Here is a 24,088-nt window from a genome sequence, read left to right on the forward strand (position 1 = left end):
CTATTTTCTCCGCTGGCGCCCTCCTGTCCAATTACATAGAAGGGGGCGGGGCCTAAGCTCGGCGCCGTCTCTGTAAAGAAGTGCGGCGCCATATTTCGCCTGGAGTACTGGCGCCGGGAGTCAGCCGCTTGGGTCAGGGTTCTGCGTTGGCTCTAGTTTTTTTTTTTTTTTTTCTTTCTCGTTCTTTCTTTCGTTCTTTCTCTCTCTTTCTCTCTCTGTCTCTCTTTTTTTTCTTTCTTTCCTTTTTTTCTCTTTTGTGAGACGGAGTCTGGCTCTGTGGCCCAGGCTGGAGTGCGGTGGCGCAATCTCGGCTCACTGCAAACTCTGCCTCCCGGGTTCACGCCGTTCTCCTGCCTCAGCCTCCCGAGTAGATGGGACTACAGGCTCCCGCCACCACGCCCGGCTAATTTTTTGTATTTTTAGTAAAGACGGGGTTTCACCCTGTTAGCCAGGATGGTCGCGACCTCCTGACCTCCTGATCCACCCGCCTCGGCCTCCCAAAGTGCTGGGATTACAAGCGTGAGCCACCACGCCCGGCCCAGTCTGGATATCTTTTAAAAAGGCGAGGTTGGCTGAGGAGCCAGCAGCGCAGAAATGGATGTAAGTGGGTCGGGTTCTCTTCTTCTCAACCGAAGCCCTTACTTAGGGCTTATAATAAGGTCTGAGGACAGGCATGGCTTGGGTGACTGTTAGAAATACGTAATCTCAGGCCTCCTGAATCAGAATCTTCATTTTGATAACATTCCTAGGTGATTTATGCGCGCGTTAACGTTTCAAAATGGCTGCCGTACGCTTCCCAAGATTTTGTGTTTAGGAGACAGTGTTGACATCTGCATTTGGCTGTGCAGATGGTGGCCTATACTGCAAACCTAATGAAGACAATAAGACTCGAGACTTGTGAGTCACACTCTGGATCTTTATGACCTCTTAGACATCACTGGTCACCTAATCAGGATGATATAACGAAAGTTGTGATGTGGGGTGCTATAGGTAGAAAACCTGCAGTGAACATGGGTGCTTGAGAATGTGCAGAAGCACCCAGGAAAGGTGTAAAAAGAGGTGTTCAGTCAACCTGAGGTGGAAAGAAAAGGCGGAATGTGTATTAGGGATGCATGGGTTTATTCACCAACTTGGCATCCCACAGACATTGTCTCTAACCAAGGAACCCAACTTATAGTAAAAGTGACATGGTAGTCAGTTTCCAGGATGACTCTCAATGATGCTAGCCTTGCGTAATCCCTTCCCACATTGAATTCGTCTGATAGACTCAGCAATAGTGGATATAAGAAATGATGTATGACATCTGGAGCTGGGTGGTACAAGATACTGTAACTTCCATCTTGCTCTCTTGAAGCACTTGCTCTGGGGGAAACAAACTATGTGTGAGAACATGTCTCATTAGCTCTATGAAGAGGTCCATGTGAGAAACGGAGGCTTCCAGCTGACAATAACGTGAAGGAGCCATCCTGGAATCCCATCCTTCAGCCTCAGTCAGGCCTTCAGATGACTGAGCTGCTGCTGAAAACTTAACTGCAATTTCGTGAGAAACTGTGTTCCAGAACCATTCAGCGAAACAACGGCCAGATTCAGGACTCACAAGATTTGCGTGAGAGAAATGTTTACTGTTTGAAATTGCTAAATTTTAGAATAATTTGTTACGCAACAATAGGTAATTAGCACAAGGGGTCCAACTGGTGTCCGTGGGATTCATGGGTATTGTACACCATCAACACAAGCAGCTGACGTTATGGCATAGTGAGATGGTTTTTTAAACACTCAGTTTTGGCACCATTTGAAGCTACCCTATAAGTTTTGGGTGCTGTTTTACGGTTATTGTAAGATTCATACCAGTGGACAATATATGCGGAACTTTTTCTCAGCCAGGAATTTATAGAGCAAGGAAACGAGGGGTACAAGTGGACATGTCTTCTTGTAATACCTAGTGATTTACTTGCAAAATTTTGTTTCTTATCCTGGAAACACCGGACTTTGTAGAGACTTCTTGCTGGCCAATTTGGGCTCCATTTGTTACTGAAAAAACTCACCAAAAAGGCGATTCTAACATTGTTATGGCTTTGACTATCAACAGAACATAGTTCTGCAGCTTCACAGGGGTAGCAAAGAGGATTATGGATAGAAAAATCTCAGAGAATTCTGGAGTTCACATGTTCATTGATAACATGAAAAACTGGAACAATCTTATACATTATAAGCAGGACTATAAGGAGGCCAAATCTCTCAGACATGAAAGTTTTGGGTGATTACGTCAGATTAAAAAACAACCTGGAACAGCTGAGACATTGGCTAAAGACAAGGAAAAGGAATTAGCTTGTGGACGAGAATAATTATTAATATCAACTAAGGGTTTGTGGCTACCTGCAGAAATAAAGATTACATTATTTGTTCATATTTTCCTGCTTTTTTTCCTTTCTGTTTTCTCCATATTTTATATACACAGGATGTGTAGTTCTTGGTTAGCTTTCAAGCTGGATTCAGAAGTTTCAGAATGTCAGGATGGGATCACGATTGGAGTACAGGGGATCCTCTTATGGACCTTGATGGAGTAACTGATGGGACTTTGCATTGTTTCCTATTGTGGGAAATATAGCTGCACTATGTTAGGCCAGATTGTTTCTTTGGGGTAAATTGGTAAGAGGGTTATGTATTTATATGCAACTGAAGGGATGGATTTTAGTGAGCATTTATCATGTTTTTGGCTTCTGAATTTCTGCAACTCCTTCCAATGCTTAGGTAATCTGTTGCCTCATAACTATTGGGAAAATAACTTACTTCCTATAAAACAGGAAATCCAGAATAACTGATTTCCCAGTCTCTCTTGCCCCAAAGATGTGGGCATGTGACTGCCCATCAGATACCGCTGACTCAGCCTTTGGCACAAGGAAGAAGAGACCAAGAGGAACCTTTTCTGGCAGTGGTAGCCATTGCAGCAAGATAGATTCCTGGGGCAGCAGTGGCAGCAGTGCTACTAGTGTCACCTCATGGCCAGTGATAACTGTGTCAGAACTATGAACGGCAACATTTATGCTTGGAGGCAGCAACTGCATTGGTATTATTTTTTTCACTATAGCTGCTGTGTGGTCTTCCGAGCCTGGTTCTCCAGCTGCCCAGGGTTTTTGAAAGGTATTCATTATTATTTTCATGAAATCCTTTCCTGCTTAACTCAGCAAGAGTTGGTGTTTGTTATTTGCAACTAAGAACTGCGAATGAGGCCAGAATGTAGCCAGTCATTAGAAAATGACTTGAACTGTGAACTGGACAGCCATCTGTACTTTCTCCAGCTCTTCTCTCTGTGTGTTTACATCTTTTGCTCTTATCTATAGACGTTTGCTTTTTATCCATCTGTAAGTCAGCCAAAAGACAATTGCAACCTTCTGGGATTACTCGTTACAGGCCAAGTCCTAGTGAGTATGATCCGTGGGCCCTCGGTCCCAGTTCCAATTGCCCTAATCCAATCATGAATCCTCACTGGGAAGAGGATGATAGAGTATAAACTGGGCTGCTGGAGTCCATACACCTATGGATTAGGGGGCCATTTTCAGAAAAGGCTGACCCAATGTGAGCTGGGAAGGCATCCCTAAATGAAGTCTACTTTAGGAACATGGAGTTCTTCAGTCATGGCATGCTGTGCATTTCCTGATATATTCTCCCATTACAAAAAGGGTATCCTTTACACCAAATGCTTTAAAAGATTAAACACAGGCCGGATACGGTGGCTCACGCCTGTAATCCCAGCACTTTGAGAGGCTGAGGCGGGCAGATCACCTGAGGTCAGGAGCTCAAGATCAGCCCGACCAACATAGTGAAACACCGTGTGTACTAAAAATACAAAAAGTAGCTGGGCGTGGTGGTGCGCACCTGTAGTCCCCCCTACTTGGGAGGCTGAGGTGGGAGAATCACTTGAACCCAGGAGACAGAGGTTGCAGTGAGCCGAGATCATGCCACTGCACTCCAGCCTGGGCAACAGAGCTAGACTCCGTCTCAAAAAAAAAAAAATTGGCCGGGCGCGGTGGCTCAAGCCTGTAATCCCAGCACTTTGGGAGGCCGAGACGGGCGGATCACGAGGTCAGGAGATCGAGACCATCCTGGCTAACCCGGTGAAACCCCGTCTCTACTAAAAATACAAAAAAAACTAGCCGGGCGAGGTGGCGGGCGCCTGTAGTCCCAGCTACTTGGGAGGCTGAGGCAGGAGAATGGCGTAAACCCGGGAGGCGGAGCTTGCAGTGAGCTGAGATCCGGCCACTGCAGTCCAGCCCGGGCTACAGAGCAAGACTCCGTCTCAAAAAAAAAAAAAAAATTAAGCACAACTCTGCAATGCCACCCTTACACCTGCCCCACCCCAGTCTCTGCATCCCCATCAGCAAACGCATCAAGTCAATGCAGTAAATGACCATATATGTGAAAAAAAAGGGAAGGGTTCAGATAACACTGCTATAATCTCAGCTTCTGAGCTAGGAAGTTAAGAAGAACAAACTTCTGATAACCAACTTTTCAAACCTGTAAACATAAGCCCAGATCAGCAAAGTGATGCAATTTGAGGTCTCAGTGAATTTTCTTTGGGACTTAGCTCCACCAAGATTGCTTTATCTCCAAGTTCTGACCCAGTAGTTAGAGAATATACTTTGCCATCATTGCTGGGTACCAAAGGACCAAGAAATAGGTGGGATAATTCATTTCTGCTTGTCTCTAATGAGACTGTCAGGGAGTCTAGTCCCAGTGGCTATGGAAGCTACTGTAAATACCCGTTTGTGATTCTCCCAAACATTCATCCTGCACAGAGGGATAAGGCCATGAACATCTGCTCTTCACTTGCTCAGGACTTGCCTGTATTTCTAAGACTTTGCCATCCTTAGAATAATTAGGAGCATTAACTAAGTTCTTTCAAGGTAAGATTATAACAGCAGATATATATGACTAATGACTGGAGTTCTTTGAGAGAGCTTCTTTTCTAAATATGCCACATCGAGGGAGAAATAATAAGAGTCCTGAATCCATCAGCTGGAGCTTGACACAGACATAGTAATAATCAGCTGTTTTGCCTCTCTATGAGTGCCTAGGGGGTGGGAGAAGCCTGGAAATATTAAAAGAGACCTGCATAATCGCACAGGAGGGCTGTGTATGGATCTGCATGTTGTTTTGTGTTATATTTTATAAAATTGAAAGAGTGAATATACGAGGACCCACATCATCCAGGACTGGACATTGGAAGTTGGGGGTGTAGGGATGAGGGGTAGATCCTAACTGGGTGACCCTAATACAGGTTTGTTAACATGGCCATGGTTGAAGCTTGACTTGTTGCATCTGGAGCCTCAGCTTCTACATTGCTGATCTCTGTCTGTCTTATCTGCATCTGGGATCAGGCCCATGAGCAGGACAAACCAGTCGAGCGTCTCCGAGTTCCTCCTCCTGGGACTCTCCAGGCAGCCCCAGCAGCAGCATCTCCTCTTCGTGCTTTTCCTGAGCATGTACCTGGCCACCGTCCTGCGGAACCTGCTCATCATCCTGGCCGTCAGCACAGACTCCCGCCTGCACACGCCCATGTACTTCTTCCTCAGCAACCTGTCCTTTGTGGATGTCTGCTTCTCCTCCACCACCGTCCCCAAGATGCTGGCCAATCACATACTTGGGACTCAGACCATCTCCTTCTCTAGCTGTCTCATGCAGATGTGTTTTCTCTGTATGTTTTCTGACATGAACAATTTCCTCCTGGCTGTGATGGCCTATGACCGCTTTGTCGCTGTGTGCCACCCCTTACATTACGCAGCAAAGATGACCCATCAGCTCTGTGCCCTGCTGGTCACTGGATCACGGGTGGTTACCAACTTGAATGCTCTGCTGCACACCCTGCTGATGGCTCAACTCTCATTCTGTGCAGACAACACCATCCCCCACATCTTCCGTGATGTGACTCCCCTCCTGAAACTCTCCTGTTCAGACACACACCTCAATGAGTTGATGATTCTTACTGAGACTGCCGTAGTCCTGATCACCTCATTTCTTTGCATCCTGGCTTCCTATATGCACATCGCCTGTGCCATCTTGAGGGTCCTATCCATGAAGGGAAGATGGAAAGCCGCCTCCACCTGTGGCTCCCACCTGGCTGTGGTTCTCCTCTTCTGTGGTACCATCATATCTCTGTATTTCAGTCCTTCATCCTCCTACTCAACTCAGAGAGATATAGCAGCTGCTGTGATGTTCACACTGGTGACTGCCATGATTAATCCCTTTATCTACAGCCTGAGGAACAAGGACATAAAAGGGGCTCTTGTAAAAGTGATTGCTGTGAAATTCTTTTCTGTTCAATAATGATACGGGCTAAGAAATTCCTAGAAGGAGCTTATTTCCGAGATGATCCTGTTTTTCTACTGTATGAAACTTAGCATTGTGTGTTTGTTTTGAGACGGAGTCTCACTCTGTCACCCAGGCTGGAGTGCAGTTGTGCGATCTTGGTTCACTGCAATCTCTGCCTCTTGGGCTCAAGAGATTCTCCTGCCTCAGCCTCCTGAGTAGCTGAGATTACAGATATGTGAAACCAATTTTTTTTTTTTTTTGTATTTTTAGTAGAGATGGATGGGGTTTCACCATGTTGGTCAGGCTGGTCTCGAAATCCTGATCTCAAATGATCCACCCGCCTTGGCCTCTCGAAGTGCTGGGATTACAGATGTGAGCCACCACGCCTGGCCAGCATTTGTTTTTTTTTTTTTTTTTTTTTTTTTGAGACGGAGTCTCGCTCTGTCGCCCAGGCTGGAGTGCAGTGGCCGGATCTCAGCTCACTGCAAGCTCCGCCTCCCGGGTTCGCGCCATTCTCCCGCCTCAGCCTCCCGAGTAGCTGGGACTACAGGCGTCCGCCACATCGCCCGGCTAGTTTTTTGTATTTTTTTAGTAGAGACGGGGTTTCATCGTGTTAGCCAGGATGGTCTCGATCTCCTGACCTCGTGATCCACCCGTCTCGGCCTCCCAAAGTGCTGGGATTACAGGCTTGAGCCACCGCGCCCGGCCCAGCATTTGTTTTTATAAGAGAAACATCTGGTATCTATTTTGGGAGAACAAAACCCTTGATATAGACTCTTCAGGTTAAAGATGGAAAGAGAGATCCTTTAATTAAATGACCCCACAATCCCAATTGTCAATGCCCTCCTGCCAAAACCAAGAAGGAACACACCTGTAGTTCAGTAAGTTGGATTTACTACTCATTATAACAAGGGAGAATACACAGCATTGGAAATAGTGAGGTGTCTCATTGGAAGAGTCCTAAAAAGGACCTCTGCTTTTGTAATGTTGGTGAGGAATTAGGAATAAGTTTGTGCTCTGGAGTAGATGCCATTACAGAATAGGGATAATTCTGAAAGGGTATCTTAATATATTTTATCTAGAAGGAAAGAAGAGGCCAAAGCTGTGATTGCCAAAGGAACATTAGTCACTCATTTCAGCCAGCATAGGGGGATGTTTGGTTATTTTTGTGGCTATGACAATGTCATGTTTTTGTGATGAGACATCATTGCAGAATGGTCTTGCTTTGTTTTGCTCTAGCACAGTCAGAGTGTGGCCTTATTAGATACTGATGTTCAGTGAAATTCTCTATGTTTATCAGTAGAACACAAAAACCTTGCTGTGAGGGCCAGGCCAACTCCTATCAGGGTTGTTTACTCTTTCTCACAACAGAGACCTTGACACAAAAACATCTGATGGAAAGATCAGACTTTTGTTGGGGCAGGAAGGGGAGGATTTATTTATTTAATTTTTTTAAATTTTTATTTTATTTTTAGACAGAGTCTCACTCTGTTGCCCAGGCTGGAGTGCAGTGGCGCAGTCTTGGCTCACTGCAACCTCTGCCTCCCAGGTTGAAGTGATTCTCCTGATTCAGCCTCCTGAGCAGCTGGGAATACAGGTGCGTGTCACCACTGGCTAATTTTTGGTATTTTTAGTAGAGCTGGGTTTTCACTGTGTTAGCCAGGATGGTCTCCATCTCCTGACCTTGAGATCTGCCAGTCTCGGCCTCCCAAAGTGCTGGGATTACAGGTGTGAGCCACTGCGCCCAGTCAAGAGAAGGATTTATTTAGAGTTTCAGAAAGCCCTAATTCTGCCACTCATTTGAGCAGGCACTCTCACACTGTCATGCTGGAGTCAACTTCCCATTTATTCTGATTTTATTTTATTTTTTAAAGAGACGAGCCCAGCACTTTGGAAAGCCAAGGTAGGAGGATCACTTTGGCCCAGGAGTTTGAGGCCATCATGGACAACATAGCAAGACCCCGTTTCTACAAAAATAAAAATAATTAGCTGAGTGAGGTGGCATGTCCCTGCAGTCTCAGATACTTGGGAGAGTTAGGTAAAAGGATCTCTTGAATCTAGGAGTTCAGGGCTGTAGTGAGCTATGATTACAGCTCTGTACTCCAGCCTGGGTGACAGAGTGAGACCCTGTTTCTTTAAAAAAAAAAAAAAAAAAAAAAAAAGGATGTGGTCTCAGTAAGTTGCCCAGGCTGGTCTCTAACTCCTGGATTCAAGGAATCCTCCCACCTCAGCTTCCAGAGTAGCTGGGACTACACTCAAATGCCACCATGCCATCTTGATACTGCTTTTTAGATTTTAAAAATAATTTTTTTTTTTGAGACGGTATCTCACTCTATAGCCCAGGCTAGAGTGCAGTGGCACAATCTCAGCTCACTGCAACTCCGCTTTCCCCCGGGTTCAAGCAATCCTCCTTCCTCAGCCTCCTGAGTAGCTGGGACTACAGATGCCTGCCACCACACCCGGCTACTTTTTGTATTATTAGTAGAGATGGGGTTTCACCATGTTGGCCAGGCTGGTCTTGAACTCCTGACCTCAGGTGATCTGCCTGCCTCGGCCTCCCAAAGTGTTGGGATTACAGGCGTTAGCTACCACACTCGACCAAAAATTTTTATTTTATTTTTTTGTAGACAGGGTCTCACTATGTTGCCCAGGCTGGTCTTGAACTCCTGGCCTCAAGCCATCCTCCTGATTCGGCTTCCCAAAGTGCTGGGATTACAGGCATAAACCACCATGCCTGGCCTCCCTCTGCTCGTTTGATACACCTAAAATGGTATCTTGTTCTTTCAATTTATAATTCTTAGATTATGTAAGTCTGAACATCCTTTCATGTTTTTCAGCCACTCATTTCATTATCTAAAAATGGTCTGTTTCTGTCTTGTTACTGTCTGTGTGTCCCAGAGCCCTCATTCTCTTCTAGAATCCTTTGGTTCCTGAAGTGGTCAGTTTGTAGCCAGGTACACATGTGCGAGAGATTCTGGACCTCTGTCCGCTCTACCTCCAGGAAACTCCATAGGCTGTGAGTCTAGCGCTGCGTCTTCAGGGGATTGGTATTTTCTGTAGTTACTTACTTAGTATTTATGAGACAGAGTCTCGCTCAGTCTCCCAGGCTGGAATGCAGTGGCGCGATCTTGGCTCACTGCAAGCTCTGCCTCCCGGGTTTTACGCCATTCTCCTGCCTCAGCCTCCCGAGTAGCTGGGACTACAGGCGTGCACCACCTACGCCCTGCTAATTTTTTTGTATTTCTAGTAGAGACAGGGTTTCACCGTGTTAGCCAGGATGGTCTCAATTTCCTGACCTCACGATCCGCCCGCCTCGGCCTCCCAAAGTGCTGGGATTACAGGCGTGAGACACCGCGCCCGGCCTATTTTCTGTAGTTACTACTGGAATTGGATCTTTGGTCTCTTACATTTTCCAACTCTCGCTCTACTGCTGTAAAACTATTAGCTGTTGTCTACTTTTTCAGTTTCACTGGTGATCAGGCTCCTTAGGTATGAGAACTCCGACAACTTTCCAGGGGCTCTCGAGTTAGGAGGCCGTACCTGGTCCTGGTCGGGGCACTCCTCTCAGTCCCACCCGGCCCCACTGGTGCGGAAGGAAACCCTGAGGCCCGTGTCCTGCCCTCTGGGACACTGGGTACGGATTGACAGCAAACCTAACCATGGGCACCTCCCCAGTGCAGGAGATGGTGTGCGTCATGGTGGCTTCACTCACCTACACTTAAAAAAACAAAAGCTACTCAGGAGGCTGAGGCAGGAGGATTGCTTGAGCCTAGGAAGCAGAGGTTGCAGGGAGCCAAGATCGCCCCACTCCAGCCTTAGCAACAGAGCCAGTCTCAAAAAAAAAAAAAAGTGTCTTGGGTACTGTGCCACAGCTGCATGAGGACTGATAAAAACCCCGACTCTGGGCAGGGGTGCCAAAGAGTGAGTGAGTGGAGACTCTCATCACTCACTGCCTGGCAGCTACTTTTCTGGGTACACAGGCAGGTCCCCTGCACATGGTAACAGCTTGCCGGCTCTGGAAACACAGTTTGGGATCCCAGTCCTACAGCACTGGCCAGAATTTCAAGTAAGCGAGTAACGTTGTGGGCAGCCAGTTTTGTTGGCTTTGCTGGCTTTACAGGGTACTTACTGTTGGCTTGAAATATAACATTGGTAAAGACAGTTTTTTTGTGGCCTTTCTCTGTTGTGGAGGATTTATTTTTAAATTATGACTCAGGACTAAACTGTATCATAGAATGTCCTTCTTTCAGAATGCTTTGTGCCAAAACAAGAAACTTCAGAATTACATGTTAATAACAACAAACAAAACAAAAAAGACCAGTAGGCAGAAGGCAAGAAACAAAACTATTCTTTGTAGATGGTGTCATTTTACCAAAAGTTGTAACAGAAGTAAACCAAGAAACTACTGAAAATTAACAACAAATTAACAACATTCAGTAAGGTGACTAGTTACACAAATATATAATAAAAAATTACTTTCCCATGTAAAAGCAATAATCAACTATAAAAATATAGAAAAAACTACAATAACAAAATTGTGTAAAACGTGAAGAAAATTAGAAAAATTTTCACAGGAATATAATACTCTAATAAATACAAAGGCATGTTTCTGGATGGGAAACATACACTATAATTTTTCCCAAATTATTTATAGGATTTCTTTCTTCCAATCAAAACACCAATGTATAACCTCCAGAAACCTAAAGCAAGCAAAACTGATCAAGAATCCCTAAATCGCACCACAGGATTGGTCCCGTAAAGGCACCGCTGGCCTTGCTTCTAGGCAGAGGACAGGAAGGTCTGGATATCAGAGGCTGAAGACAATGAATACCCACTACAGTGAAGACACCTGGAAACCTGTCTCTTGAGGGGCAATGTGAGCTAACCACTACAGACCTAATTTCTAAATATACAACACTTTGCCTTGTGAGGTAGTGAACACCCCATTGCCAAAGGTCTGATGACGGCATAGAGGGAACCTAAGCATGTGGTAAGGTTATTGATGAGACATGGATCCAAGCCAACTTTTTCCTGCCTCCAGGTCAACCCCTCCTCTCTGGGTCTTGGGGTTTCCTTCCTAGTACATGAGATCTGGGCTCAACAGAGGGACAAGATTCTGAAAAGCTTTTCTAGTGGTGGGGCTGGATGGCCCTGCCTGAGTAATCCAAACTTCTTTTAGCAAGGGAGAAGCATGAGACGCCTGTTGGAGAGATCAATAGCTGAACAAAATACAGTAAGAACAGTAGACAAATTATGTTGTGAAAAGGAATCTGTAAAAGTCAATTTTATCACAAATTGAAATTGATTGCAAATTTAGATCACATACAAATGAGAGTCTGACATTCAATTGTTGTTTTCCTATATTCCAAAGTAAACAATTCCTTTCAACACCCAAGACTTAAAACAGGTGTTCTTAGAGGGTTATATGAATTGCTATCAGAAGCTGTTGGCTCAACAAGCCAGTAGTTTGGTTCTTTCACGAGAACACAGTTCCAGATAAGCATCTTTGCACTATTTCTCAAGTATGAATCCCCATGTGGGGGAAAAATGGATATACTTCCAATAGACACAAGTCACTCTTTGCCTTGCAAGTAAGCAGACTCCAGATTCATCTTCAAAGTCTTGGGAAAGGGATCTGTGACCTGTACATTATCATATGACTTCAAAAAGGAAAGGTCCTTAGTCCAGAAAGCCTAGATGCTGAGGTATAGCCCTTGAAATGTTTTCTTCCCTGTGAATTTTCTAGCAATTTGAGGTTTTATCCAAGATGGGCATTTATCCAATTTTGGCAATAATGAGATTTTTACATATTTATATCTTTTTAGGCAGCCTGGGAATTCAGAAATACTTATGAAAGCTCTCAGGTTGAGGCAGCACCATCAGACCCCTTTCCTGGTATTACTTCTGCTTTCGAGTCTTACAGGCTGAGTGGGTTTTCTCATGCCGGGTACAGTTTGACAGCCGACCAAATCTTCTCCCACATTTTTTGCAACCATATGGTCTCTCAGCCTCATGACTCTGCAGATGAAGCACAAATTCCTCATTCTTTGGGAAGGTTTTCCCACATTCTGGACACTTAAATATCTTCTCCCTTATATGGATTCCTTCATGACGGCTCCGATGAGAATTCTGACGAAAGTTTTTTCCACACTGAGAACAGGAATAAGGTTTCTCTCCTGTATGAATTCGCTCATGTTTATTGAGGTTTGTTTTATGATTGAAGCTTTTCCCACAGTGACTACAGTCATAGGGTTTTTCTCCAGTGTGAGTCCTCTGGTGGGAAATAAGGTAAGAACTTTCATTAAACTGTTTCCCACACAGTGGACAAGTGTACCATCTCCTTGTCTTCCGATTTCGAGTAAGTGCAATAATACTGATGTCTACATATTTTGAGAGTTCCTCTAGAGGAGCATCATTCTCAAGGGTAACTAACAGATTTCTCATTTTCCTTTTTTGTGGAATGGATGTATTTAGTCTTTCCTTTTCCTGGTTATCTGGAGGCTGCTGAGAGACCAAGGAAGAATCCATTTCATCATCATCTGAAGACTTTTCTCTATAATCTTCATTTTCTACAAGTTCCCTCTCAGGATCTTCACCTTCAGGATTACTGCCATTGACTGTTCAAAGAAAGATAATTTAACAACTTCTGAGAGATATGACATCAGGCAGGAAAAAACAAGTCATGTGTCTTAAGCCAGAGCCACCTTTAAAGTCAATCTGAGGAGTGGCGGATACTGCCATCGCACTCCTTTTCCACACTTATTGAGGGTGGGATACATAACTCATAAATCTTTCCATCTACCACAACGCAAGCACACTTTAAAGAAATAAAAATGAGTGGGATTTCACAGAAAGAATTCGTATGTTTGTTCTCTTCATAGGTGTTACTCAACAAGTTCATATTCACCTTATACTCTGCAGAGCACTCAGCTAAAGACTAGGGATGAAGACTACAAATCTATACACGGCACCACTCATCATCTTGAAGGAGTCTGGTAACTGAATAGTAAGATGAACCACTTGTAGGTTTTCACTATATTAAATATTATCACACTATTATAGCACTAAATAATATTACAATGTCTTACAATGAGAAAATGGAAACAATTCCAATAACCCAAATTAAAGAGGGCACAGCATATTCATACAAAAGCTTATTATTGGCCAGCCGTTGTGGCTCACGCCTGTAATCCCAGGACTTTGGGAGGCCAAAGTGAGCAGATCACCTGAGGTTGGGAGTTTGAGACCAGCCTGACCAACATGGAGAAACCCTGTCTCTACTAAAAATACAAAATTATCTGGGCATGGTGGCACATGCCTGTAATCCAAGCTACCAGGCAGGTCGAGGCAGGAGAATCACTTGAACCTGGGAGGCAGAGTTTGCAGTACGCTGAGATCATGCCATATGCACTCCAGCCTGGGCAACAAGAGCGAAACTCTGTCTCAAAACAAAAAAAAGTTTATTCTTTGGCGATTAAAGAGATTACTACAACTAAAGAAGCTTTGGGATTAGAAGTCAGTAGTGTTTCTCTTTGGGTAGGAAAGGAAGTAGTGACTGGGTGCAGGGCACAAAAGGGATTTCTGGGATAAGAAAAGTCCCCATTTTGGGTGGTGATTAGTGTGTACAAAATTTTGTGAAAACTTCAGCTATATATTTATGATTGGTAGGCTTTTTCTATATTTCTATAATACTTCAGAAAAAAGTCAGTGTAAGCAGACTATAAAGATTAGGTAACAAAGTGAAAAACAAGCATGCTCTGGACATACTTGTGTGACAAGGGACCCCTCAACTCTGGACTACTCAGAGTCAAGGGTTCAAATTAACCGCCAAGACATGGGGCTGATCCTGAAGCTGGAGTAGGAATCTCTGCTGGATTTCGCAGTTTCACACCAATACATTTTTTTTTTTAATTTCACTTTTTTTGAGTTTTTTGGGCAGAGATAGGGTCTTGCTATGTTGCCCAGGCTGGTTTTGCACTCGTGTACTCAAGCAATCTTCCCAAAGTGCTGGGGATTACAGGTGTAAGCCACCACACCCAGCCTTAATTATTCTTTTTAATCACTCCCTTAGGATAATGAAATGCCAATTTTTACCACAGCTCTTGACATGAACTACCATCTGCTTTCAAAAGCAGCTCTACTAATTTCAATGCAACCATCAATACGTGAATATTAACTTTACCTAATCTTGTTAGCATTAAATTTTGAAATAATAGGTATAAAATGGTTTCTCATTGTAGTTTTACTTTGGATTTTGATTCTGCAAATAATCTATTGGGTTAAGACTTTTATAAATGTAAATCTTTGTCAATGATTTCTTGTTTAATTTTTAACTGAACTCTTCCTCTTTAACTACATTTGGATTGCTTCCAACCTTGTGTTTTTACAAACAATACCACAGCAAATAATCTTGTTTGTACATCATTTCAAATGTGCTCTGTTGCTGTATCTGTAGGTCAGATTCCCAGAACTGAACTGCTGGAACAAAGGGTAAGATGGGTAGTTACAGATGCATTTACCCTTAAACAGGGACTGTACCATTTTGTATGCCCACCAGCAATATACCTGTTTCTTAACCTCACCATCAATGTGTTTTTATTTCTATAAATATGAAATACAAAAATGTTAATTCACTAGAGGTTTAATTTGCACTTCTTTTTGCTCCTGTCACGCAGGCTGGAGTGCAGTGGCGCAATCTTGGCTCACTGCAACCTCCACTTCCCGGGTTCAAGTGATTCTCCTTCCTCAGCCTCCCGAGTAGCTGGGATTATAGGCATGCCCCACCAAACCCAGCTAATTTTTGTATTTTTAGTAGAGATGGGGTTTTACCATGTTGGCCAGGCTCGTCTCACAACTCCTGACCTCAGGTGATCCACCTCCCTCGGCCTCTCAAAGTGCTAGGATTACAGGCGTGGGCCACCATGCCCAGCCTTGTTTATGTATTTGAATCTGTCAATCTTTTCTTTCAAGGCTTCTGGGCTTTTGAGTCTTAATTACAAAAACCTTCCTATCCCATGGTTATAAAGGAATCACTCATATTTTCTAAATGTGCTTTTTATATTTGTTTTAAACATTTAAAATCTTTGATCCATGTGGACTTTTTCTTGGGATGTAAAGTGAGGTACTAATTTATCAAATGGCTATCAGTTGTCCTAACACCTTTTATCAGAAAGTCCCTCTTTATGGTTAGGCTTTGTGTCCTCACCCAAATCTCATCTTAAATTGTAATCCCCATAATCCCCACATGTCAAGGAGAGACCACTCAGGTGAAGGTAACTGAGTCATGGCAGCGGCTTCCCCCATGCTGTTTTCATGATAGTGAGTTCTCATGAGATCTGATGGTTTTATAAGGGGCTCTTCCCCCTTTACTTGTACTTCTCCCTCCTGCTGCCTTGTGAAGAAGGTGCCCTGCTTCCCCTTGCCTTTGCCATGGTTTTAAGTTTCCAGAGGCCTCCTCAGCCATGCTGAACTGTAAGTCAATTAAACCTGTTTCTTTATAAATTACCAAGTCTCGGACAATTCTTTATAGCAGTGTGAAAATGGACTAATACACCAACTTTATCACACACTAAACTCCCATGTGTATTTGAGGCTATTTTGGGACTTTCTGAGATCACACTGTCTTGTTCCAAGGGAAAAATGCTATTGGTATTGTTGAAAAAAAAAATGACATCAGATTCATAAATCAACAAGAGAAATGACCATTTTACGATATTGTCTTCCTAGCCAAGAACATAGTATTTTTTTGCATTCATTGAAATCTACTCTTCTGTCCTTTAGACTTGTTTTAAAGTTTTCTCATAAATTTGCACATTTCTTGAGTTTTACTCCTAAGTATTTAAACTTTCATGTTTCTATTCTAATGGGGCCTTCCATTGTATCTTCTAAATGAACTTGTTTATATATGTGAAAGCCAATGATTTCTGTTTATTCACTTTATCTCCCACTACTTTAGTGAATGGTCTCATTTTTTCCCTTTAGAGTAGTTAAGACAAATAAATGTTCTTAAGTTTTCAGATTACTCTGTTCTACCTATTAAGGAAGTATCCGTTAATTACTATTTTGTTAAATGTTCTTATAAAGGAGAGGCTTGAATTTTGTCACGTATCTTTTCTTTTTCTTTTTTTTTTTTTGAGACAGAGTCTCACTCTGTTGCCCAGGCTGGAGTGCAGTGGCACAGTCTTGGCTCACTGCAAGCTCCGCCTCCCGGGTTCACGCCATTCTCCGGCCTCAGCCTCCCCAGCAACTGGGACTACAGGTGCCCACCACCATGCCCGGCTAATTTTTTTGTATTTTTAGTAGAGATGGGGTTTCACTGTGTTAGCCAAGATGGTCTCGATCTCCTGACCTCGTGATCTGCCTGCCTCGGCCTCCCAAAGTGCTGGGATTACAGGCGTGAGCCACTGCGCCTGGTAAGTATCTTTTCATAACTATACAAGTAAACAAAGGATTTTTCTCCTTTATATATAATAAATATTAATAGATTTGTATTATTTCTATTTATTTATTTATTTGAGATGGAGTCTCACTCTGTCCCCTAGGCTGGAATACAATGATGCGATCTCAGCTCACTGCAACCTCTGCCTCCCAGGTTCAAGTGATTCTCCTACCTCAGCCTCTGGAGTAGCTGGGATTACAAGCATGCACCACCACACCCGGCTAACTTCTGTTTTTTTTTTTTTTTTTTTTTTTTTTAGTAGAGATAGGATTTTGCTATCTTGGACAGGCTGGTCTCGAACTCCTGACCTCAGGTATTGCCTGCCTCTGCCTCCCAAAGTGCTGGCATTACGGGCGTGAACCACTGTGCCCAGCATGGGGACTGGATTTCAACATGAGATTTGGAGGGGACAAATATCCAAACTGTATCAGCAACCTTGGGTCAGAGGGGTAAAGACAAATTAAAATTGCGTATTTTTTTCTAGAAAACATTATACAGACCTTCATATTCATGGGTTCTGTATGTGAGGATTCAACCAACCAAGGAGGGAAAATATTTGAGAGAAAACAAAAGGATGGTTTTGTCTGTACATACTCAGTTTTTTTGCCATTCCCTAAACAATTTAGTATAACAACTATTTACTATTTATGTAGCATTTACTTTGCATTAGGTATTAATCTAGAAATAAAATATATGGTAGGATATGTGTGGAGTATATGCAAATGCTACACCATTTTATATAATAAATTTGAGCATCCATGGATTTTGCTATCTGAGCAAGGGTCCTGGAACCAATCCCCCATGAATACCAAGGACAAGTGTATATCAGAATCTATGGTATAACTGACAGTGATGCTCATGAGACAGTTCATGGCTGTAAAAACATGTTTAATTTAGAAAAATGGGAATAATAAAGCCTCTGATTTAAAACAACAAAGGTATTAATAAACACCAAATAGAAAGTAATGAGTTAAAAACAGAAAAAAACTACTAAGATTTAAACTAAAATAAATCAATTTCCATAGAGAAAATTGAAATTATCAAAAAAGAATAGCCACCTACCCAAGAAAAGCACCAGACTCAGACAGTTCCACAGAAAATTCTTCTAAACTCTTAAAAATTAAATAATTCAAATGCTAGGAAAATTTCCAGAGTATATAAAAAGAAGGAAACTTCCAAATTCAAACAAGAGTGAAACTCTGTATCAAAAAAAAAAGGGAAATCTGATCCCCAGTGATGGAGGTGGAGCCTAGTCGGAGGTGTTTGCATCATGCGGGTAGATCCCTCATGGAATGGCTTGATGCCATTACTTCCAAGATAGTAAGTGATTTCTTGCTCTTCGTTCACTAAAGATGTGGCTGTTTAAAAGAGGCTGGTACCTTCCTACTCTCTTCCTTACTCTTTTGCCACGTGAAGTCTGCTCTCTTCTACCATGAGTAGCTTCTTGAAGCCCTCACCAGAAGCAGACGTTGACGCCATGCTTCTTGTACAGCCTACAGAAAACCGTGAGCCAATTAAACCTCTTTTCTTTATAAATTACCCAGCCTCAGGTATTCTTTTATAGCAGCACAAAATGGACTAAGACAGTTGCTTAAGAGTTTTAAATTTTCCAGGAGGAAGCAACTTTAATTTACTGATCTTTATTATTAATTTCTAGTTGTACTGCATTGTGACAGATCCTACTTTATTTCTACTCCTTGGAATCTGAGTTTTTCCTTGTTGCCTAGTATTTAGTCAATTTTCTTCAATCTTGAAAAGGTGTATTCTCCTATCACAGCATACAGTAGCTATAATAAGAATTATCTCACTAAGAATCTATTTAAGTGTTCTACGTTTTTCCTTGTTTTTATGTGGTTCGTCTGGCCAACACACACATTCTGTTTCCCTAGGTTATTAAGGACTCTCCTTTGATTCCTGTCACCACAATGTTCAATCGGTTATAGTTTTTCTTTCACAAAAACTGGTTAAATGTTACTGTTTCAATTATCATCACCTATAAACTGATGACTCCCCAATCCCTATATCCTCACATCTGAACTCCAATCCCCAATTTCCAAATATCTGGAGGATAATCTCATTTTATTTCCTATCATGGATTCAATCTCATCCAAAATCAATTCCACCTTCTTCCCTACTCTGCTCCTGGGTCCAAATCTTGCTTCAGTCTTGCGATAGCTCATTATACCTACAAACATTTCACACTGCTTATCGTTTAAGGAATGACTTGTCTTATAAACCAAATTGGAAGGTTATAAAAGGCAGGAATACAGCATCTTTGTAACCTATAAATACAATTCCAGAACCCAATCCTGCCTGAGGAAAAAACAAGTACATTTATGAAATGCTGGTAAATGACTAAGCTTAATCCATCAGCTTCAGGGTATGGGTGGAGGAAGCGGGAAATAGAGGGTGAGGATTGGGTCTTAGGGGCCCCAAAGTGCATAGTCAAAGTGATCCTGGAGGCAATATATCCACTAACTGGTCACCCAAAATAAATGCTAGCTCTGCCCAAGACTCAGGAAAAACTCAGTGTAATAAATCGGATCCTTTTATACTTTTCTCTAAAATAAAGAAGATATCACATAGAGCAACCTGTGGGAAATTAACTAGACTCATTACATACCAATACTTCTGACCATATGGTATAATTACAGCTAAGAGTTTCATAGTCATAATGGATTTTTATCACCCCAGGCAACTCCTAAAACCTATTCTCTGTACAACTTCACCCTCAGAAGCAAACAGCCCTGAAGGCAAAGTAAAAAGTGTCAGGCACTCAGTAAAGACATTTGTGTGGGCCTCTGCCTCTAGGGTTGCAGCATTTCTAGAGAAAAGGTAAAGCATCTCTAAGCAAATTATAGAGGGGCTCTGCCTGATCAGTTCATACACAGCACTGGGGGACACTTGTCAACTATTACCGGGAAATGAGGACAAATAAAGAATGCCCCAGCCGGCGCGGTGGCTCACGCCTGTAATCCCAGCACTTTAGGAGGCTGAGGCAGGCGGATCATGAGGTCAGGAGATCGAGACCATCTGGGCTAACACAGTGAAACCCCGTCTCTATTAAAAATACAAAAAAATTAGCCGGGCGTAGTGGCAGGCGCCTGTAGTCCCAGCTACTTGGGAGGCTGAGGCAGGAGAATGGCGTGAACCCGGGAAGCGGAGCTTGCAGTGAGCCGAGATCGCGCCACTGCACTCCAGCCTGGGCGGCAAAGCGAGTCTCCGTCTCAAGGAAAAAAAAAAAAAAAGAATGCCCCATTCACCAACAACGTAATTATGAGAAATGCATCTAGGAGGCAGAACAGCCCTGGGCCATTACTGCAAATTCTGATGTCAGATTCCCTGAGTCCGAATCCCTGTTCCACTGCTTACAACTGTGTGACCTTTAGCAAATGTTTTAACTCCTCTCTGCCTCAGTTCTGTCACCTGTAAGGTGGCAGTAATTTCTATACCACTCAATATTACTCTGAGAAGTACATGAGACAATAAACACATGAAAAGCATTTGGACTAGTACCTAGCATGTAACAGCATGTAAGTGCTCATTAAGTGTTAAACATTACTTTCATCAATAGTGGAATATATTTTCACTTAGGCTAGTAGTCTTCACATCTATTGAACATCAAAAAGGGGACGGGGATTAGAAGAGCTAGTCATGTGTTCAATGAAAACATTCAAATATACCTGCTGAGAACAGAGTTCAGAAAATGGGTTCAGAACAGTTTCTATGCCCACAGTTTCTGTCTGCAGGTTTTCCCTACCTCTCCCCTCACTGCCCCCAACATATAGGGAAAATGGCCACCCACCCACCCACAGCTGGAGCTGTGGAAAGGCTCTGCCACACAGAATAAAACAAAAGTAAAATAGAATGTGTGTGTGTACATAGGCTTACCAGGTGTGACTTGTCCCCCAAAGCTAGAGATGAAGGACGTGCTTGTCCCAAAGTAAACAACCTGAACACACAAAGGCTGTGATTTCTTTTTTTTTTTTTTGAGACGGAGTCTCGCTCTGTCGCCCAGGCTGGAGTGCAGTGGCACGATCTCAGCTCACTGCAAGCTCTGCTTCCCGGGTTCACGCCATTCTCCTGCCTCAGCCTCCTGAGTAGCTGGGACTATAGGCGCCCACCACCACGCCCAGCTAATTTTTTGTATTTTTAGTAGACACAGGGTTTCATCGTGTTAGCCAGGATGGTCTCGATCTCCTGACCTCGTGATCTGCCTGTCTCGGCCTCCCAAAGTGCCGGGATTACAGGCGAGAGCCACCGCGCCTGGCTGGGCTGTGATTCTTACCCAGTAACATCATCTCCCCGACACTGCTGTCATCTTCCTTCTCTGAGGTGAGAGTAGGATCCAAGCTCACACATTCTTCCTGGCAGTGAAATACATTCAAATCCTCAAAGACCACCAGTTCCTGAAAGAGCAAGAGGCCCCTTTCATCTTAGTAACTGAGCTTCACTGACAGCCCTACTGGTAACAAAACCTGACACACAAAGATCAAGGGAAGGGATGGCAAGAGGGACCTATAAATCCCACAGAGGTGCAGCAAAGACAGGACAGCCAGGCTGAGAAGGGCTCAAAGAAAAAGCAGAAGAAAAACACCCAAGAAGGCCAACTCCTAAGAATGTGTTTTTACACACACGTTGGCCAAGCATGGAAGGTGATGGACTCAGGCAGTGAATGGGAAAACCAAACCCACCTCAGGGTTAGCTTTCAAATACAGAGACACTGTCTCTTGTTCCTGTTGGACTCCTTTGGGCAGAAGCTTCACCAAGGGACGAGGATGCACTGGGGAAAGAGGAAGGTGTCGTTAGTGAAAAACTCAGTGATTCTAACACAGAGACACCCCATACCTTGAGGTCAGGCTGTCCTCATTCCTTTGACAGGTAACTCATGGCCTTTTCTGCTCCTGTGAGCCCTTCTGGAGGTCAAGCCATAAACTCTAGGGTCTTGAACCTATGGCATCTCCCTTTTATGAAAATAATGACCTCTCTAAACACCTTTCAGAATTTCCCATAGAGTATTACTAAAGGAGAGCTCGGGGCAATGTAAAGTGTGAAGATGCCCAGAAAAAGCAGAAAATTTCTAAAATTCCACATAAACCTAACTCAGTAATTCATCTGATTTATCCCAAAAAGATATTTCCCTCAGAATGTTTGGGTAAAACCGACACTACAGAAAGATGCACACTGTTTATTGTGTGGCTTTACCCACACCCAGCACTTGAGAAGAATTTCCTCTTTCCAACACTAGAATTGACTCCTTTTTCAATATACACCATCCTAATTTGAATTTATAACACAGAAGCCTATCTTAGACTCCAATACCTCCTCTTCCTCTTCTAGTGAAACAAGCATGTGCTTCTCACCTCTGTTCTGAAGGCTTGAGCTCACATCTTTCATAATAACCAAGGTCTCCTTGACTTTCTGACTGGGCTGGACCAGGCTTGGCTTGGGCAAGAAGGTGAGGAAGTGCTCCAGCACTAGCTGGTGGATGGTCTTGGGCCCATTAGTGGCATCTCGAAGTAGGTCTTGGCCCAGCTTGGAGTCTGGTGGAACTCTCAGTATAAAGGACCGCTTTGGCTTTGGGGGCATAGGAACCACTTTTGCAGCCATCATGCCTTGCAACCACACACCACACTCGTTTCGCGGGGCCTCCAGAGCCACCTCTTACTAGAGGAAATCTGCCAGAGAGCCAAGCTGTGGACAGAGAAACCAGGGATTACCCACAAGACCAGGCAAGGCATTACTGCACTCCAATATGTGGCATGGGTAGTGAGGTTACATGAGATCTAAAGAAAACGACAGCTGGGGTTAGGAAATCATAACTGAAACGCAGTATTTGAACAAGATATGCTTAGGAAGATGTTAAAGGAAGATCCTGAGAATAAAAAAGAGACTCTGCAAACCTCAAGTCCAAAGGCAAGAGAGTAATGGCGAGAAGGCCAAGGTCCAGCCTCCTGAGAAATACAAAGTGTGGCCAGGTACCGGTGGCTCACACCTGTAATCCCAGCACTTTGGAAGGCCCTGGTGGGTGGATCGCTTGCGTCCAGGAGTTCAAGACCAGCCTGGGCAACACAGCAAGACCCCGATTCTATAAAAAAAATAAATAAAAAATTAGCTGGGCGGGGCGACACAAGTCTGTGGGTCCCAGCTACTCGGGAGGTGGGAGGATTGCTTGTGCCCAGAAGGTCGAGGTTGCAGTGAACTGTGATCGCGCCACTGCACTCCAGTCTGAATGACAAAGCGAGACCCTGACTCTAAAAAAGAAAGGAAAAGAGAAAGGAAAGGAGGAAGGGAGTCAGGGAAGGGAAAGCAAATAAAAGGAGAAAGAAAGAAAAGACAGACAGACGGTGTGTAAAACCCACCAGGAAGAGGTTGAATCAGGTCTGGAGAAAGAGCAATGGGCTAGAAGACAGGAAATCTGGGGTCAATACCGAGGACATCCGCCTAGAAGCAGGTTGGTCACTGAAACTGGCCATACTGTACCCCTCGAACCGAAGCTCCCTCCGGTGCCCTTTGGGCGGGGAGGCGGTTGGTGACTCTCCCGGGGAGCAGACGCAAGGCCGAGGAGGGGTCCACACACCGCCTGCCGACTCCTCTCCGCCGTCAAAGCTCTGCTGAGAGCGGCAGGCGACATCCCACTAAGGCCCGCCGGGCCAGGCTCACTCTGGGGCCTCTTCCGCTGGTCAAGGAACACCTTTACCGTAAAGCTCAGCGTGCGCCCCTGCCTGAGGCGCTCACCAGGCTCCCTACCCGGCCTTTCTCCCTCAGCAACGGACACGCTCCGTTCCCCAGAGGCGGCCTCAGCCTGGTTCCCGCCCTCACGGAGCCCCTCACCTCTCGGGGCCTCTGTAGCCCCTGAGCGTTTGCTGGGGACGGCTCAGAGACTCAGGCTCCGGGAGAGATAGAAAAACTAGGCGCGAGCGGCCGAGCCCTCCCCTCGCCCTTCCGAGTGCCCTCACAGGTCACCGGCGACTATTCGTTCGCGCCGTGACCAGTTGAGGAGAATTGCAGGGACGCGGTGCCTTCTGGGAGGTCGGGCGCTCTGCAGCCGTTACGTCACAACCGGTGCCTTGTTTCCGGTGCAGAAGCCTGGTCTCCCCGTTCAGAGCCGGCAATCTGCGCTTGAGACGGTAACGCTTGAGACGGGCCCGGAGAGCTCTCAGGGCCGGAGGGAGGCCAGGACGGCTGCAGCCTGTCTCTCTGTGGCTCTGCCTGGAAGACGGAAGGCAAGAGGCTGGCTCCAGTCATCCATGACGGGCTGGCACTTCTCCAGCTGCGGCCAGTCTAACCCCAGGGCCTCCTGGGAAATGTAGTTCGAATGCAAACAACCAATGGACGACC

At 44.3% G+C, this 24,088-nt stretch overlaps 2 protein-coding genes across 6 annotated transcripts; one reads left to right on the forward strand and one right to left on the reverse strand.

Moving 5' to 3' along the window:
- Positions 1-46: 46 nt before the first annotated feature.
- On the forward strand, positions 47-8,625 carry LOC103227280 (putative olfactory receptor 1F2). The gene is made up of 2 exons (XM_073015110.1): positions 47-600; positions 5,379-8,625. Coding segments are annotated over exons 1-2 (948 nt in total). The 5' UTR covers positions 47-598; the 3' UTR covers positions 6,325-8,625.
- A 2,015-nt stretch (positions 8,626-10,640) lies between these two features.
- On the reverse strand, positions 10,641-23,842 carry ZNF200 (zinc finger protein 200). 5 transcript variants are annotated; one of them, XM_007983623.3, is made up of 5 exons: positions 23,582-23,842; positions 22,111-22,441; positions 21,442-21,530; positions 21,036-21,156; positions 10,641-12,926 (listed from the first exon to the last, which is right to left on the reverse strand). In XM_007983623.3, the coding sequence occupies exons 2-5, from the start codon at positions 22,358-22,360 to the stop codon at positions 12,208-12,210; spliced, it is 1,179 nt and encodes a 392-aa protein (XP_007981814.3). In that variant the 5' UTR covers positions 22,361-22,441; positions 23,582-23,842; the 3' UTR covers positions 10,641-12,207. The 5 variants fall into 5 exon arrangements, with proteins under 5 accessions (XP_007981814.3, XP_007981796.3, XP_007981805.3 ...); XM_007983605.3 differs by having other exon boundaries at positions 23,231-23,842; XM_007983614.3 differs by having other exon boundaries at positions 23,179-23,842.
- Positions 23,843-24,088: the final 246 nt, after the last annotated feature.

This window comes from Chlorocebus sabaeus, chromosome 5 (genome assembly GCF_047675955.1).
Source record: "Chlorocebus sabaeus isolate Y175 chromosome 5, mChlSab1.0.hap1, whole genome shotgun sequence".
NCBI classification, from domain to species: domain Eukaryota; kingdom Metazoa; phylum Chordata; class Mammalia; order Primates; family Cercopithecidae; genus Chlorocebus; species Chlorocebus sabaeus.